Source organism: Ostrea edulis, chromosome 9, assembly GCF_947568905.1.
Source record: "Ostrea edulis chromosome 9, xbOstEdul1.1, whole genome shotgun sequence".
NCBI classification, from domain to species: Eukaryota; Metazoa; Mollusca; class Bivalvia; order Ostreida; family Ostreidae; genus Ostrea; species Ostrea edulis.
Genome location: NC_079172.1, coordinates 13,198,497 through 13,218,108, shown reverse-complemented (window position 1 = coordinate 13,218,108; position 19,612 = coordinate 13,198,497). Strand labels below are relative to the sequence as shown.

Genomic DNA, 19,612 nt, shown 5'->3' with positions numbered 1-19,612 from the left:
GACTTTAATTTACCCTTAACGTTATCAAGATAGTATACCTTCATCTTTTCTTCTTTTTTAAAGGAGGGGGATGTTCTTCCGGATAATTACATTCCTACCGTATACAGTTTTATTTCGCAAAGTCCACAATCTCAGTCATTCGAAAGCTTCGTTGTTTACATTCTGGGGCGAAGGGAGGATGACCGACACATCATGAGCTGGTAACGACACCCTGTTTTCTGTTCTTGAATTAGGGAAGCCCAAAAAATGAACATCAGCATCGCACATTTTTTACGCTTACTGAATCGTGTATAACCTAATGTCCCGCCTGACAACAGCTGACAATATTCTAGTTAATTTACCAAGTTAACGTTTCCGTTACAATGTTTTGCATCTTACATAGCTAATATTAACACTCAAAACTTGTTGTAGGAATCCGTTTAACCGACACTCGGTTCCAAAGAAGAGTGTGGTTTCACGAACAGTGAGTATGATCGATTCAATCCCTGTCTGGGCTATGATAATTCTTTCCCAACAACTCAGCTTGTCGTATTCTGTGATGTACAACTGATTTTTTAAAAAATGGATCTGTCCATTTACATTTTCTTAATCAGCCGTCACACATCATAATTATTTACATGAGGGGTTAACTAATCGCTACAATTATGCATAAACAAAGTAATAGAACTATTTAATGTTTGCATTGGACACGGGGAGAACCTAAGATATCACGCATGATTTTGAAAACTTGTTACCATAATTGATATAATACATTTTATTGCAAATTACAATCGGCTTTGGAAACAATAAGAAACCCATTTAATACAACATACATTAAGAAATTCTCAACTTTTTAAATGTAATCATTATATGGTATAGCAATGGTACATGTAAATCTAAATGCACAACATCTAGTAATATTTTTCAGTCCCCAATCATTGTTACCTTAACTCCAATATTGCAATCAATCTAAATTGTATTGAAATCTAAACTTCGTTAAATACATGTATGTTATGCATGTCTGTCTCTCGTATATGTCTTAAATCATAACTGTTCTTTGTATATAATTTGCCTCTTGTGGGTCCATTTGGTCAATAAATCATATCATATCATATCAATAATGCTACTGAAACAGTGATGCATCTGACAATCTTATTTTATAAACTGTATTTGCTAATTAAAAAAAAAAATCTTATTTTAAAATTCATATAATGGGGACTGAAGGGTATCTTTAATTGCTCAGTTGGTAGAATTCTCACTTTGTGTGTGGGACATCTGGATTCCCAGGCTGTGTGTTGTTAAAATAGGTAGTGACTTCCCCAAGTGTTCTGAACTTACTAAATTAGGAATTCAAGTTGTATTGGATATCAGACCTTGAAAACTGAGACCCTTTATCACTGCTAAATGATTACCTTTTATTCCATCTGTCATGATTCTTATCATAATTGATATTCAATATGAAAAACCAATTGTTCATCTACATCATCTATGGAAAGTTATACAATACGAGGAGGATGCATTTTTATGTTCTCCAAACTGTCGGGAAGGGGGGCGGGGGGGGTAACTTGTTTTGTACCTATCAATGATATTGTCACTACTAGGTTGCTTTCTTTGCCCACCGGTTTACTGGGAACAATAGTGATTACCATGCTGTACGTACAGTTATTTAAAGCTGATGATGATTTAAATTCATGTAAATGATCAAACCCTCCAAACAGTCATTGTTAGGCCTATTCCTCGAAAAAGGTATAAGGTGATAATGGTCAGTTAATTAAAGATCATACACCACAAACAAAACAGTTACACATTCACTTATGATGTAATAAAGCTTATTTCAGAGATTAATTTTAGCATGAAAAAAATTATTGCTTTCTTATTTTTAGACAGAGAGAGAGTTTGGAAGAGAAGTGAAAAGAGTTGAGAGGTAGGTAATCCCCAATCAGATCATGCTTATCTTTTCCCATAACAAATGAAAGTATTTTATTATAATCAATCAATCGTATAATTCTGACCAGTCATTTTTATATCCACTGGTCCAAAGGAATGGTAAGAGTTCTCAATTGACCATTCAATCTATGTTGGTAGCCCTAGTGATGAGTGAATAAAGATAATTATTTTTAGCCCTGTGAGGGTGATTATACTTTTATTACACGATTTATAGATTAAATGTATTATTTCATACACTATCATCGATAAGTAAACTTCGGCGATGTTGTAATATGCCTTTGGAATCAAATGAGCTACTAAATAAAAAGTTAGGTAAACTTTGTTTGGGTCAGATCTATATCTTTGAGACAAGGTGAGAGACGCTTTCACTCACAAAAGATGGCACAGATAGTGAATGTAGTTTCACATAATAATGGCAATTACTATAGAGTGATACAGTCTGATGAAAGGCGAAGATAACAAACAGTGATCAAACTCCTATATTAAAGTAGTATAAAATAAAGAGTTGGGGCAAACACGGACCCCTTGGTTATACCAGAGGTGGGATCAGGTGCCTAGGAGGAGTAAGCATCCCCTATTGATTGCTATGAGGTTTCTCCTTACTATATTGTAGCTACAAGAACCCACTGGATCATAAAACCTATATAGATTCATAAATTTAATTGTAAGACCCATCATTCTAACTTTTGATAAGATGTTTGTTCATCCCTTACAAATGAATGGGTGGTGGGGGGGGGGGGGGGGGGGGGGGGGTATTGGTTTCATCCTGTCTGCCTGTCCATAAACACATTTTGTCTGGAGTTAATTTTGGGGGCTGACCATTTACTTTTTACCAAATTTGGTGGAAATGTTTTAGACTTTTTAAACCTGTGCACCTGGTAGTTTCAGATTGATTCATTCACGTTTAAGAAAGTTATGGCTATTTGCGGTTATTTTGTGTGTGACATTTATGTACAATCTACCAGTATCTTTCCTCAGTAACAACTTTTAGGGTTTCTCCATGTCTGTTTGGGTCCCCCCTCAATCCATCTGTTATGATTTAAGACCATTTTGTTTTAGTCAATGAAGTGTAGATTCAAATTGGTGACCGATGATCTATACTGTGTTACTCAATTTACAGTTCCTTCTTTTTACACAATGAATACTGATAAATCAAGGTCAAAGGAATTAAGTATAGCCTGTAGGGCCAATTCAACTTAATTAGTAGATTATCATCCAGGGTCACAAAAAATATGGGGCGGGTGGGAAGATTTTAATTTTTATTTCCTGAAAGAAAAAAATTAATGACAAAAGGCATCACACAAACTGTTAATGACGTTAACATTCAAAGAATCCTTGGTAGAAGATATGAAACCAACATGCTGTGACTTTAATCATTCACTCATGTCACTGGGAAGCAAGTTTGTTTAAAATCTAAAGTTTTGCGAAAATTGAAAAAAATCAGGGCGGGTCCTTTTTTGAGGGGCTGGCGGGGATGATAATCTATCAATTAATTTTAATTGGCCTAACTTGTAATCAGATGAAACATGAATAATGTTGAAACTTGTGTTTTTCTTGTCTTATTTCAAATATGCCTCAATATCTGCACCTGACATTGTCTTTAAAGAATTATGTTAAAGTGTATAAGGCATTGATAATACTGGTTGTTGACCTAGTTGTAATGACTTTTGAATTTATTTTCAGTTTAGATGAAACTAGTAAAAAATTGTACAAAGATACCAAGAGATGGACAGATTCAAAGCTAGGTATGGCAAAAAAATTCTTTGTTTATAAAACATTCAGGTTTGATGGTTCCAAAACTACAATAAGAGCATGACACTGTCTTTTCTCAACTACTGGCAGTGGTTGAGACCACCCACTCAGACACCTGGGTTTTCTTGTTTCACATTATTCACACCCACTTACGCACAAACATATATACACACACACTTACACACACCGTCATCTCAAGCGCAGTACATGTGTTATTTCAGCTGAACACAGTGTGAACTATATACATGCACTAATGACAGAGCAATACTTTGGGGATTGTAAGGAAGTTGGAACAGCATTATCATTTTTTTACTGGTAGATACTTTTATAAAAACATGCAGTGTTTTTCCTGAAATGTTAGATAATTCTAAATATAACATTTGTATTCCAAAGACAAAAAAAATAAATAAATAAATAAATAAATAAAAAATTCTGAAAGTGTTTTAAAGCTTAAACTTGAATTTATAGAGATCCTGAACATGATGTACTCTATATAATATACACATTGACAAATGTGCATATGATGAAAATTTCGAATGACTGGAACTTGATCAAAACAAAAAAGCAGTTTAACACCCATCAATAATGTTATTAATGTTAATTAACCTCAATGCATGTTTTGTAACAATGTTATTGAATTTCAGCCCTCTCAAACAGCGCATGATCTGTAACAATGTTATTGAATTTCAGCCCTCTCAAACAGCGCATGTTTTGTAACAATGTTATTGAATTTCAGCCCTCTCAAACAGCGCATGATCTGTAACAATGTTATTGAATTTCAGCCCTCTCAAACAGTGAATATTTTATAACACTGTTATTGAATTTCAGCCCTCTCAAACAGTGAACACAAAGTAACTCAGGACCTATTATCCAGCCCTCTATGTCAGACAGAGCCTCAGCTCAATGCCATGGTAACTGAGTGGGACAATGTCATCGAAAAACAGAATACACACTCCAGGGAACTGGTCAGTAATTAACCCCCATAGTAAACAGACCTTCATTTTCTTTCCTATATAAAACTAATACGATTTATAACCAACATTTTAACTTGTTAAACCAATTCTCATACTCATAGTCTATTGACCGGTCAACAGTTTACGAACTGTTGACGGGGCAATAGTCTGCCTTATTTCCATTGGCTATGCAAGTCACGTGATTATCGGTCTGCTGCTTTGTTTACGCAATGGCGAGGTTCAGTGATTTAACTGATGATGAAATACAGAATTTATTAGATGAAACACTGAGCAGGAATACAAAAAATGTAATGATTGATTATTAATTCGGATATTGGGTATGGTTTTTTTTTAAACTTGGGATATATGTTTAAAAACGTACGCAATTATATTGTCTCGTTAAAAGTTCGAAGTCAACAAACCATGTGCTTCGCATATAAACAACTTTTAAAAATGAAGGGGTATAACGAAACAGTTATATACAGACTGTGTCCTCGGACAACAGCTGTTTTGTTTGACCCTCGAACAGCTTCGGGCAACAGATCTGTACTTGGGTCAAACTAAACAGCTGTTGTCCTCGAACCAGTCAATAACTGTATATTGTCTATCTGCTGCAATCACACTGGATTTCAAAATAATATCTCACGAATAGAAATAAGTGAGACTTCCATTGAAATAAATGCTTTTACTTCCAACTGTTTCAGATAATATCACCTCTCAGAAATAAGTGGATTTACATCAAACTTGATTTTGATCTATGGGGCGATGGATCAGGGGTGGATGGGGAAAGATTAGTAACCATTTTGTTGGTTGGTTGTATATTGTTTAACATCCCTCTCGTTAATTTTTCACCCATATGGAGACATCACCATTGCCGGTGAAGGGCATCAAAATTTAGGCCTATGCTTAGCGCTTACGGCCTTTGAGCAGGGATAAATCTTTATTGTTCCACACCTGCTGTGACACGGGGGCCTTGGTTTTTGCGGTCTCATCTGAAGGACCGTCCCATTTAGTCACCTCTTACGACAAGCAAGGGGGTACTGAGGACCTACATGTATTCTAACTTGGATCTCCCCATAATCTAAAGGTCATGCATATTTGTCAAACATGAAAAACTGTTCAATAATGACACACAATTTTAAGGACAAAAGTCAAAGGGTGAACAGTCTTTTCTATTGATGTATGGGATCTTGCAGGCAAGACTTTTACTGAGTTTCAGGGTCATAGGTCAAAGCCACTTTGGGACAACTGATCTTCCTGTAATATTTTGAGCTATTTACCTACTGTGTTAGATAAAATGGATTACATCAAACTTGTGTATTAGCATTATTGCACATACTGTAGTCCACTTGTAGTGCACACACCCCACCCCCCTTCAGAATACAGTACATGTAGTACAAAACATATTTTGACTTTCAGAAAATACAGTACATACGATTGTTCATTTATAAAGTATTAGTAAAAAATAATGTAGAAATGCTTATGAGAAAAATATTTCACTCACTGTATTGTGATGCTTGTAGAATAATGTGGTACAGAAGACCTTGGTGGAACCAGTTAAAAGGTAATGTCTGTTTAAATAAAAGTAATAGTGAATATAAATGGAAGACATGTACCATTTATAAATCTGTGTTTAAAATCCTGGGAAGTGTTGTAGCAAAGCATGTGTCAGAAACAGAAACTAGGGCATATATATATGTGCTACAACCAATTTAAAATCTAAGGCAAGTGAGTGCATCTCAAAAAATAGTACAAGAGGTTCAGGTTTGTTTTCAAATGAAGAATTATGTCCCTTTACAAGGAAAGATCGAGAAAACTTTTGATTGTGATGTCAGTGTAGAATGATGCAAAAAGATGTTGTTAAATGTAAACATTACATGATGTAAAAAATTATATCAATGAAAATAACAAGAGTTGTATTTATTCAATTATCTTTCTCTGCTGACATTTCAGACTCAATACCGTATTTCCAAGTATACAAGCAGCACTGAAAAAACGAGAACAGAGTTTGCAGGTAACAAAACTTGGCCTCGGTTCCAAAATTATAAGTTTACTGCAGTCTTGAGAAACATTAAAGAGATTATGATATTGATGTCTTTTGAAGGAGTACCAAAAATCCCAGTCCAAAGTAGAAAAGCACCAGAACAGAGAAAGGACCGGACAAAATGTGGTGAAGTTGGACCTGGTGAGTTTGTAAACGAGAATATCATGGAAAAGACCGTATTCCAGTTTGATACAGTAAATCATTCAAATAGAAACCACACAAGAATTATACTGTGTAAACAGTATACCTGTGTTGAGCGCCCCCCCCCCCCCCCCCCCCCCCCCTAAAATAGAATAGTGTTATTTGCTTTATGTACAATACAGAATAGCGCAATTTACTTGCGAACCAGACAGAATAGCATTTTACAATCTCTGTTCCTTAGCTAGTTTCTCCATTTGTTGGGAGAGGTAGTAATTTCCCACAGAATTTTGAAATAATTGTATATATATCATTGTCCGTTTCATATATCATTTTAATGGGTTTTTTGTTGCTACTATATATTATTTCATTTTCTATACACTTGTAGAGCAGGAAAGCTGTGGAAAGAACAAAAGCAGACTTTGATAGTCAGAATCAAGCCCTGTCAGAAGACCTCCCCAAATTTGTAGATGGACGAATTGAATATATTCAGCCATGTCTAGAATCTCTCATCAAATCCCAGGTACATTGTAATTGCACTATTTCTTAACAATTTACGAGTTGTAGTATTCATTGCTTCTTTCAACTTTGTAACAATTTAATGCATAAAGGGGTCTATCAGAAAACATAGAGTAACACAGTAAATATGAAGGAAAAGAGGGACTTAGATTATATGTAAAGGCCAGCAAATGTTTGTCATGTTCAATTCAAAACAGACTAATGGGCCATACAAATGAGATAAGCTCAATTACGATCCCAATCTCGGATTTCACAAAAAGTGAGATAAAAATTTTGCTTATTTAAACTTCATGGCCTCATTGCAAGATCCGTCGTGTACGACTACTGGATTATTCAGTCTTATTGTAATCACAGTGGGTTGTATTCTGGATGCATATGTTAATATTAAATTTTTTAAATTATACATGAAAATTGTTGAAACTTTGTGGCTAGTAGAACTTACATTTTAAAAAATAATCTTGCTTAAATTTTGTGTATGTAATCTTGCAGGTTTCATACAATTCTGAGGCCCTAAAGATTTACTCTGATCTAGAAAACCAGTGGGAAGCCTTAAAGGATTTATCAGAAATGAAATTGCACCAACAACAAACTTTATCAGAAATCAAAGCTCTTGCCATTACTGTGGATTGAGCATAAGATGCAATAAGACTAATGTGTTCTAATTCAAAGGTCATTGTCATGGTAATGACCTATACAACTCATTCCCAGTAGATGCCGTAAATTTTGAACACACGATTTTTATTATTTTTTTTACTGGAAAACATAGTATGCAGAAGACAGAGATTTCTTCTTGTATCTGCGATATGCTAACATATATAGAGCATTTACATGTATATATTGTTTTTGTTATTTCTTTCATATATATACAGTGCTCCCTTGATATATTTGCCCCCACCCCCACCCGTTATAATGCCACCCCACTTATTGCTTTGTTGCAGGTGAAAGTCCTGTCGGGGGCAAAAAGAATGTGGGTTGATGTCTTCAGGGTGTGAAGACATTTAAGGATGGAGGAGTGTAGTGGTCAGCCGGGTTCAATTGCCGGTAGAGAGATAGCTCAGTTGGTAGAGCACCTGACTAGAGATTCAGGGGGCCTGGGTTGGTCCGTTGCATTTTCTTCCTTCCTGTTACATTTGGTGCCATTGACCTTCCCCTGGAACTGACAGGTTAAAATGCCTGCCAAGGGATAAAGATAAAGATCCTGGGTTGATGTCTTCAGGGTGTGAAGACATATAAGGAGGGAGGAGTGTAACAGTCAGTTGGGTTCAATTGCCGGCGGCCAATTAACTCAGTTGGTAGAGCACCTGACTAGAGATCCAGGGGGCCTGGGTTCGAATCCCAGTCTGGTCTGTTGCATTTTCTCCCTTCATGTTACACTTGGTGCCGTTAACCACCCCTGGACTTGCAGGTCAAAGTCCTGCCAGGGCAAAAAGAATCTGGGTTGTGTATTCAAGGGCGAAGACACATTAAGGATGGAGGAATGTAGTGGTCAGCTGGGTTTGATTGCCGTTGGCCAGTTAGCTCAGTTGGTAGATCACCTGACTAGAGAATTCAGGGGGTCCGGTTCGAATCCTGGTCTTGTCAGTTGCATTTTCTCCCTTTCTGTTACAGCCTGAAAATCCTAAAGAATGGATTTCTTCCCATGTTAACACCCTCATTATAATGCCAACCCTGCATAATGCAATATGCCTCTGATTTCCGCAAACAAATGATCAAATTTTATAGGATTTTACCCTGTATAATAATGCATCGGAAATTGAGAGCAGTGCAGTGCGAGTCCTGACAAGGTCTTCATGTGGTCGAGTTAATTACAGATAATTGCTGAATTAAACTCCAGATTATCTAAATGTTTATACAGAATGGAGCCCAAATAATTGAATTTCCTTGGACTGTTCAGTGAATTTTCTGTAATGGTGAATTCAATATATTGCCACCCCTGCTTTATTGCCCAAATTGGTCTTGATACCAAAAGTTGGCAAAAAAGACCCTTACCATATCCAACATTTTTCAAAAAACGTCATAATGAACAAAACAACCAAAACTGACCATTTTGGCCCCACCCTAATACCAAAACCCCTGGGATCATTAAATTTACAATTTTGATAAAGGATTACCTGTTTTTTCTAAATATCTATTTAGTTTCAATAGCACTAAAGATGTTATTTAATGTTTTACACATAAACACTATATAACAAGTTTGGCCCCACCCTGGGGATCATGAAATTTACAATTTTGGTAGAGGCCTTCCTCCTCTACATCACCATGTATTTAGTTTTTCTTACACATGTGCAGTTCTGGTAAAGAAGATTTTTGAAAATTGGTCAATTTTGGGCAGTTTTTGCCCCACTCCTAAGGCCCCAGGGGTGCTGGAGTCCTCAAATTTACAATTTATGTTCCTCTTGTCCTAAAGATGCTTCATACCAAATTTGAAAAGAATTGGACTGGAAAGAGGATCCCAATACGTCGGTTTCGAGATGCGTACGAGTTATTTCCCTTTGGAGAACTCTCGTACATAGTAAGGCGCAAAAGAATTTGTTAACATGCGGGAGTGGGACAGATATTCATCACAGCGTAAGTGAATGTACTCAGCAAGTTTCTCATACGCTGTTTGATAACCCGAATTCGACTGATACACAAACTAAGTGATAAGTATCTAGGGAGGAATTAAATACTGTACATAGAATTCTTATCCTATCACGTTATTTCGCTGGTCATAAGTACCATATCCAAGATATTTCTTGCAAATATGACATTGTATGTTTCCTCTTCGGTAAATCATTTCTTTCGATAGTATTTAGTATTTCCCACATTTACAGAGAAGCCGCTTTTAATACATTTCATCGTCTTCCTCGTTGGCTGTATATCCACTCTGTCCCACTTAGGCATTCAAAGTTCCACTAAATGCACCTCCTATACAAAAGATTTCGTATCTCAAAACTGGCGTATTACCGCTGTCCTAGATACCTAGGAACTGCTGGACCAACAGATGGGAGGCCACAGAAGGAAGTTCAAGTTGGAACAGACAAGCTAGAGGTAGTAGCTTCCTTCTGCTACTTAGGTGACATGCTGTCTGCAGCTGGAGGATGTGTGCTCTCAACGATCACTCGTGTGAAGATGGCCTGGAATAAATTCAGGGAACTATAACCTGTCCTCTCTTCCTGTCTTCTTTCCTACAAGACCCATGGCAGGTTGTACAGTGCATATGTGCGTAGCGCAATGCTGTACGCAAGTTAGACGTGGCCCTTGCCAAAATCAGACCTCCTTCGTCTACGACGAAATGACAGAGCCATGGTCAGACAGATTTGCAGGGTAAAACCAGAAGACATGGCTAGTGTCAGATGAAGCGAGCTACTGGCACGACTTAGGATCGATGACCTCGACGCTATCCTGCGAGAGAAGAGGCTAGGCTGGTTTGGGCACGTTGATAGATCCAGTGGGGCAATCAATAATGTCTTCAATATGAAAAAAGAGGGAGGACGACAACCAGGGAGACCAAAGATGACCTGGAAAGCACAGTTAGAAAAAGACCAGCGTGAGTGGGGACTTCGTGATGTTAACCCATTGGACAGAGATGCCTGGAAGTCAAATGTTAGGTCTGCCATGCGTGCAACAAGCCAGTTACCTGGAAGGGAGCCCACTGCTGTGGAAGATGCACCTAATCCTGCACGTTAATCAAAATGCCAATGATGATAGTTATCAAGAAGTTAAAAATATTCAATTGTTAACACACAATGACTGACGACAACCGATTGCAATAGGTCACCCGAGTTTATTCAGGTGACCTAAAAATGGAAAAATAAGATTTGAAAATCTTCAGCTCAAATCATGTCGAAGCCCCTTTAACTGATACTATGACCTTGACCTTTGAAATACAATAGGCATCTTCCTCTCATCATGGTGATTAAATGTACCAAGTTGCAAGATCCTAGTTCCAATAGTTCGGTCTGTATTCTGCCTACAAGATTTTCCTATTAATTGATAATACAACCTTGACCTTTGAAAAACAATAGGCATCTTCCTCTCATCAAGGTGATCAAATGTTAACAAGTTGTAAGATCCTGGAGCTTGCGGTTCATTTTACCTACAAAGTGCTGACAGACAGTATACCATAACACGTCTCTTCTTTGACGAGTGTATAAAAACATTTTCTACCCATGGAAGAGGGAATGGTAGTAACCAAGAACACGTCAAAAATGTGCAATTGATAATGCACGACAGACAACAGATGCAGAAAAATAGCAATAGGTCACCCAAGATCAGGTAAGGTGACCTAAAAATATAACTCATTAAAAAATTTGGACCTTTGCAATGCAAAGATACGGGTAATATTTCAGCCTTAAATCTGTTATCTAAACAAGACTCGGGTCTTGTTTTTGCTTACAAACTAGTGGAATGTATCAAAATCATCCAAATTTTGAAAAAATACAAATTTAATTTTCAAAAGGCAAATTTTACTCAAAGAATACTGGAAATACATCAAAAACTTAGATCGATGACAAAACTTTGTAAACAGTAACATATCTCAATTAAACAATAAACTCTAAAGCTTCTGTCCTAATGTATAACCTTAATCTATTTTTTGTGAAACTTTGACAGTAGATTTTCATCATTAAAAGTAAAAAATCAAACTTTGGGGAAAATTGTGAATCAGTCCCTTTAAATCTTAGGGTACAACTGAATATAATAGTCTCGGTAACTCTAACAAATTTAGCACAAACTCTGTAATAACCTGATCCCTTTTATGCTGCAATAAAGCTGTCATTTTAAACAAAGATTTGAAAATCGATAAATTTTATTCAAGTATATTCACAACAAATGCATACATCCTGTATGTAATGACAAAATAATAATGAAGGGTTTTGGTGGGTAATGTTAACATCAATTCTTTTTGATGCTGGATATAAAATGAACAAACAAATCATTTCTCTTTATTACAAAATAACAATGACTAGTTTATAAGGCATATAGTGAAATTTTCAAATATTTTGCTGGACCCATTCTAAGCAACAATGCAAGGAGTGTAAATGAAGTTCATATTATCACAGAATTGTTGTTTGTTTTTTTAAGTAAATCTATGCAAGCTACAAAACAAAATTCCTTTCGTTTCAGTTCAAATGAACTTCTAATGAAAGGTTTAAAGGTCACAAACTCCATCTGTCTCATAGTATAACCGATATCATACACATAAAATATAACCACTTCCACATATACTGTACGGATACCTATTACAGTAACGGCGGATTTGAAATTTTGTGCGGCGAGTGCCGATGCACTATTCATTGTATAATCATTACCAAGTGCTTCTTCTATGATTACGGAGAAATAAATATTTTCTTATTTTTGCTCAGCCATAAATTAGTGCTCTTGCTTATCTCTAAAGGCATTAAAATTTGAATCCCATCCAAAAAAAGAAAAATTCTTTGTTGGATCACAAGAATATTATGAAGTCTAAGAAGGACTTATCAGCCTCCATAAAACTTAACCCCAGAATCCACTTCCAAACTGAAAATGCTTTCTATCATTTTTAAAAAGGTACTGGAAAAAATACGGCGTAAATATGTTTGTTCAAGGCTGACTCAAATCTACAGGAAAATGTCATTTTTAAAAAAAAAATCTTGTACATCCAAATCAATGTCATTTCCATCATATCAAGAATCGCAACAGATTCATCAAAACTCTTGAACAAAAACAAATGTCAATTTTGGCAGGCAGTTCTAATGGATAAAAAGGAAGCAAATTTAGTTAATCTAAATCCCCTGCTTAAATTATGACAATCCATTACTGGAAAAAAAATTCTTAATATATGTGATCTTGACTTTTGATCTAAAAGAACAAAACCAATGCCAGAGATTTCATGTTAGGTTTGATTGCTGAAGCTCAGATAGGATTTGAGATATCATCTAAAAATCATATTCTTTCATAATTTTGTAACCTTCATTTAATCAATAGGGGCCATGGGTATTCTTCTTGTAGTTTAAGAAAAGTTGAAAAGGGGCTGACCATTCGTTCAACCCCCTCTTTTTCTCCCTCTTTCCACAGACCAATTTTTCTTAGAAGATCTGAGCTAAAACCTGGAATAAGTTTTTATTGTAACTGAATGTTTCTCCACATGTATCACATAAATCATGATCCCTAAATATGAACAATATATACACTTGGGAGGTTTCATTGCAATGATTCCATGTCCATCATCTTATGACACACAATTTAACAACATTTTAACAATACACCCGTCTTTCACAATGACTCACTAGTAAATGACTTTGGCAAGGAAAATTGCAGTCTCGAGTTACTTGGGTGAGCTAAAGACATTTTTTTAAAGAGTGATTTGCTATTACCATCATGTTTTTATAAAGGCTTGTAAAATTGTGAGCCCGACTGACCAGTGACACATCAAAGTCTTGTGAAGATTAATGCATATCAACCATACATACATCAACATATCTTCAACATCTAATCAACTAAGGATCTCCTGATTTTCAATTATTTTACAGCCAAGTTCGTGTACAACAATACATGTACCACAATTAAAAAGCAAGAGTTGATTGTCATAAAATTCTACAAGTTTGAATTTTGTTACAATACACAACTGAAAATAAAACAATCATGGAATATGAACACTGAACACATTTAGCTCTTTTCAGCACCTTATGAAAACGAATTCCATATCAAGTCATAAATGCCCTTCTATGAAAAACAGATGGAAATCCAATATATGGATTTCAAGATGAACACAATTTGTGTAAAAGCTTCAATGAACACGTAAATCAGTCAAAATAGCAATTGATAGCAGAGAAAAGACTAATATCTCATTGAACTTAAAACTAACTACATTGTAAGTGTTTCTGTATACTGCTGCATTCACTGCTACACATTGTATACAGTAGTCATTAATATCTAATATTCTCCGACAGGTTAAATGCAATGTTTGTAGTATACTGTACCCCTTTTTTACACATTCTAGTCTAAGTAAGGAAATAAAAACCGATCAACAGTTTCTTTCAGTCACTTTTAAAACACTGCTCTCAAAATTTAGTAACTTTTCATTTTCAGTAGAGCACATGTATTAATGATGCATTCCATTATGCTTGCAGTTAATATCTCTAGACAACCAATACTTGAACTCAATCACTTCAACTTCATATTTCTTAAGTGAATTAAAATCACTGTTCTAAACCACATTCAACTTAAACAGAAGGAGGATCTGCGGTGCATATTTTCCGTCACCAAAAGCAGCCATCACACTGAGGGTCTCGTCTGTTCCTGGACTATCTCTAAAAGCGGCCATCACAATGAGAGTCTCGTCTGTTCCATGGACCTGACTTAGGTCCTCCGACACCTACTCCTTTTCTTCGAAATCCTTGAAATTTTCCTGTCGGGGAAAAACATTTAACAATTCATATGATGATATTGAAAACAATCAAAGATTTACACATTGATAAGTGTTTTAAAGCAATATAACATATTTACAGTGTATTGATGCTTTTTCTTATTTTCTGTCTAAAAGCAGTTCCAGTGACAAAGGTATGTGCAATTGACAGTTCTTACTATCAAAAGAAAATATGACAAAATTTAAAAGTAAAACAAGATTAGTCAGAAAAAAAGGTAGAATGCTGGGAAGCATGTCTCTATTTACTCCACCCCCCTTGGTTAAAAAGACAAAGCCAAAGTTAATGTTTTTGAAAAGTAGGTCAAAGTCCAAGGTCACTAGGTCAATTTTTAAAATTTTTTTTTTTTTTACATCATATGGAAAGCTTGGTCATGAGAAATTAATATGTGAAATGTCAAAGCCCTATCCCCCTTGGCTCAAAAGATATTGTCAAGGTTAAAGTTTTTCCATAAAAGTGTGACGCCAACACCATAACAATAGCTCTCCTGATATTCATCCTGTCGAGCTAACAATCATAAACAATTAACTCACCTCTCTCTCCTTTGTCCAAAGCCAACAGATAATTAAACACTGATGGACTAGTTATTTGCATTGCTATGCCTCTCCCATCATTCATTGGGGGTCTGAGGAACGTTTGTAGACCTGGAGTAAATTTGATATCCATCAAATTTTTCAGTTCTTTCAACTTCCTCTCCATCATTCTCTGGTGAGGCCCAGCGGCATCCCCATCAGCAAATCTGACACATATAATTAAATATTCCTCTGGTACAACAACAGTCTCGTGCTGGACACACCAATCACAGAGAAAATTATACAACCACAACATGAAGTCTTCTATGAGAATAATGCTCTCCACATGGGACATGTTCATAGTCAGCTTCACACACAGCGGCCGAGGGTCAATGGGAATATCTTGTGTTGGATACACATTTAGAGCTGTCAAGTAGTTGTAAATGTTGTGAGCACCAGGGATCGAATACTGGCTCTCTCCACAAGCAGTCACCAATCTCCGCAACATTTCGACGTTAAGCACAGCGGAAGTATAACCATTCTTAAAAACTTCAAAAGCAGCATATGCCCTACGGGGATCACCAACCTCCATGCAAAGGTTCATTATAGCATGGAAATTTTCTTCAAATCCTGAAAAGGAAGAAATGTTTCATTAACACTGCAACATAGTCTATTCTTAATGACAAGGAAGTTGATGAAAGTGCACCACTTGGTCACATGAAATGACCAGAGGAAATGTACATTGGCAAACTGCATCAATGACACATCTTTTGAACTTCAACTAGACAACTGTTGGTAATATATGAAGAAATAACTAAATATGTACATATATATCATCATTACAGTAACTAGATCTGAAGAGTTGCCTGGTGTCGAGTTGACAGGTGCGGATCATCAGATCACACGACGTGAAGTGTTGAGTTTGATCTGATGATCCGCGCCTGTCAACGAGACGTGATCCAACTCTTCAGATAAGTTACTGCAGCAATGATAAATTCATTAGATACCCCCGTATGTATTTTTAAATGCATATCATGTGATAATGAATGTATTCATGCTTAGCAAATACATACAATGAAATTATTTTTTGTATATGCAGTCAATCACTTCCCATTAAAACGTGTATTGGTGCATTGAAATGTCAACTATCAGAGAGACATGATCTGGATTCAGATCACCACGATGTGGTAATCCAGAAAGTCGGATCATACTATGAAATTAACAGTATGGTGATCCGGTGTGGTAATCCGGAAGGTCGAATCACACTGTGAAATCAACAGTACCAAAACATGGATGTTGATGGGTATATAATAAACATACATGAGGAGTTATCTCTTTCACCTTATATTCTGACTAATTTTCATTTTCATTTCTCTTTACACTGTGTAATCCAACAACCTGCCTAATCTGACGAACATGTTCCCTGTGCATGCAGCATTATACAGGTTTCACTGTAATAGATACTACTGAACAAACAAGTTTATTTCTTACCTATTAAAGAATTATAAAGATCGATCTGGTTATCTGAAAAATAAAAGTAAAAATTGTTGCAAGGAGACTTCTTTCAACTGTGACAAGTTTTGTAACTCTGAATCAACAAAAACTCCACAATCAAGGGCCATAAAGCTAACATCTTACAATATTATATGAAATCATTTAATTGAATCTGTATATGATGATGTATGCAGGAAGGTCATTCTTTTGAAAAGATTCGAAAAGATTCTATCTGTTGGAATCTACGGGTCATGGTTAAGAGAAACACACCCAATACTTTGCTTAGGTTCTATCTGCTGGAATCTACGGTTAAGAGAAACAATACTTTGCTTAGGTTCTATCTGCTGGAATCTACGGTTAAGAGAAACAATACTTTGCTTAGGTTCTATCTGCTGGAATCTACAGTGAAGAGAAACACACCAAATACTTTCGAAATATTGAGGCCTGTTTATTAGTGTTGCAAAATCGGAGCAAAGGTTACCATCGATTATCAAATTGAATCAGTAGCCCAGCATACAATCGATTAAATAATCGAAAGTTTGAACTTCAGTTTACTGTTGAATTAAATAAAGAACACATACACTGTGTAATATCCATTCTGATATTAAATGATATCCTAATGAATAGATAAAAATTAAATAAAGAACACATACACTGTGTAATATCCATTTTGATATTAAATGATATCCTAATGAATAGATAAAAATTAAATAAAGAACACATACACTGTGTAATATCCATTCTGATATTAAATGATATCCTAATGAATAGATAAAAATTAAATAAAGAACACATACACTGTGTAATATCCATTCTGATATCAAATGATATCCTAATGAATAGATAACAAGAGGCCCATGGGCCACATCGTTCACCTGAGTCACCTTGGTCCATATCAGAAGATTTTCCATGGTTCATATCAGAAAATTTTCCATATCTATTTGCATGTAAAACCGTAGTCCCTATTATGGCCCCAAACCTACCCTGGAGACCATGGTTTTTGCAAACTTGAATCTACACTATGTCAGAAAGCTTTCATGTAAATGTGAACTTCTTTGGTCCAATGGTTCTTGAGAAGAAGATTTTTAAAGATTTTCCCTATATATTTGTATGTAAAACTTTGATCCCCTATTGTGGCCCCATCCGACCCCCGGGGGCCATGATTTTAACAAACCTGAATCTACACTATGTCAGAAAGCTTTAATATAAATTTCAGCTTTTCTGGCTCAGTGGTTCTTGAGAAGAAGATTTTAAAAGATTTTTCCTATAAATTTGTATGTAAAACTTTGAGGCCCCCCTTGAGGCCCCATCCAATCCCCGGGGTCCATGATTTTAACAAACTTGAATCTGCACTTTATCAAAAAACAACAACAAAAAAACAAACGAAAAAAACAAAAAACTTTGAGCCCCTATTGTGGCCCCATCCGATCCCCAGGGGCCATGATTTTAACAATTTAGAATCTGTACTATATCAGGAAGCTTTCATATAAATCTTAGCTTTTCTGACTTAGTGGTTCTTGGGAAGAAGATTTTTCCTCTATATTTGTATGTAAAACTTTGATCCCCTATTGTGGCCCCATCCTACCCCAGGGGGCCATGATTTTAACAATTTAGAATCTGCATTATATAAGGAAGCTTTTATATGAATCTCAGCTTTTCTGGTTCAGTGGTTCTTGAGAAGAAGATTTTAAAAGATTTTTCCTATATATTTGTATGTAAAACTTTGACCCCCTATTGTCGCCCCATCCGACCCCCGGGGGCCATGATTTTAACAATTTAAAATCTGCACTATATCAGGAAGCTTTCATATAAATCTCAGCTTTTCTGGCTCAGTGGTTCTTGAGAAGAAGATTTTTAAAGATTTTTCCTATATATTTATATGTAAAACTTTGATCCCCTATTGTGGCCCCATCCTACCCCAGGGGGCCATGATTTTAACAAACCTGAATCTGCACTATATCAGAAAGCCTTCATATAAATCTCAGCTTTTCTGGCTCAGTGGTTCTGGGAAGAAGATTTTTAAAGATTTTTCCTATATATTTGTATGTAAAACTTTGACCCCCTATTGTGGCCCCATCCGACCCCCGGGGGCCATGATCTTAACAATTTAGAATCTGCACTACCTAATAAAGCTTATCTATAAATTTCATCTTTTCTGGCCCAGTGATATTTGAGAAGAAGATTTTTTTAATGACCCTACCCTATTTTTACCTTTTCTTGATTATCTCCCCTTGGAAGGTGGCCTGGCCCTTTATTTTAACAATTTAGAATTCCCTTTACCTAAGGATGTTTTTGCCAACTTTGGTTGAAATTGGCCCAGTGGTTGTTGAGAAGAAGTTGAAAATGTGAAAAGTTTACAGACGGACAGATGTCGGAATACGGGTGATCAGAAAAGCTCACTTGAGCTTTCAGCTCAGGTGAGCTAAAAATGAAATGTCTTTATCGTTATGTCAATGAATAGCTAACTCCCAATGAACGTTTATCAACACTAATTGATTCACTCATTCCAACACTGATCCATTTTCATTAATGTCAATGAATGAGCAAGTGCTTGTTTTAATCTGGGCCATTTAACAATATTTCCAGCCGGACTAAAAACTCATTACACACAGAATTCCAAAATACCTCCATGCTAAAATTGATGATGTTCCGAAGATACTTCAATCTTTTTTTCACCACTGCAGCAAGCTCAAATTGAAATCTTTGTTTGATTTTCTTAGCCCTCAGATACACTGACGCATTTTCTCTCATTAACAGTATGTACATCATTGAACAATTCTTAAAATTCAAACATTTGATAATTTTGTTGTCCTCAAAACTTCAGTTTCACGAGGATCATATTTTTTCAATGAGAAATTGGAGACCATTATTTCCTAATAAAATGAAGTT

At 35.9% G+C, this 19,612-nt stretch overlaps 2 protein-coding genes across 5 annotated transcripts in view; one reads left to right on the top strand and one right to left on the bottom strand.

Annotated features, from left to right (window-relative positions):
- The first annotated feature begins 112 nt into the window (after positions 1–112).
- Positions 113–8,165, top strand: LOC125659730 (bridging integrator 3-like). The gene is made up of 10 exons (XM_056148581.1): positions 113–200; positions 412–463; positions 1,863–1,903; positions 3,610–3,671; positions 4,507–4,643; positions 6,155–6,195; positions 6,585–6,645; positions 6,736–6,816; positions 7,202–7,336; positions 7,822–8,165. The coding sequence occupies exons 1-10, from the start codon at positions 193–195 to the stop codon at positions 7,960–7,962; spliced, it is 759 nt and encodes a 252-aa protein (XP_056004556.1). The 5' UTR covers positions 113–192; the 3' UTR covers positions 7,963–8,165.
- A 3,938-nt stretch (positions 8,166–12,103) lies between these two features.
- The window catches only part of LOC125659318 (uncharacterized), a 59,289-nt gene continuing 51,780 nt past the window's right edge, over positions 12,104–19,612 (bottom strand). For 2 of the 4 annotated variants that reach the window (XM_056148546.1, XM_048890957.2), the window contains exons 17-19: positions 16,721–16,753; positions 15,251–15,859; positions 12,104–14,701 (exon numbers count right to left, since the gene is read on the bottom strand). In XM_056148546.1, coding sequence (XP_056004521.1) covers positions 14,604–14,701; positions 15,251–15,859; positions 16,721–16,753 — 740 coding nt within the window. In that variant the 3' untranslated portion in view covers positions 12,104–14,603. Of the gene's footprint in view, positions 14,702–14,799; positions 14,877–15,250; positions 15,860–16,720; positions 16,754–19,612 lie in introns of all 4 variants that reach the window. The other 2 variants (XM_056148548.1, XM_056148547.1) reach the window with 2 other exon arrangements.

Excerpts from the sequence above, each read along its gene's own strand:
- LOC125659730 (XM_056148581.1), top strand. Across the intron at positions 6,817-7,201 it reads ATGTGGTGAAGTTGGACCTG|AGCAGGAAAGCTGTGGAAAG; the intron begins GTGAGTTTGTAA and ends ATACACTTGTAG. Across the intron at positions 7,337-7,821 it reads AATCTCTCATCAAATCCCAG|GTTTCATACAATTCTGAGGC; the intron begins GTACATTGTAAT and ends GTAATCTTGCAG.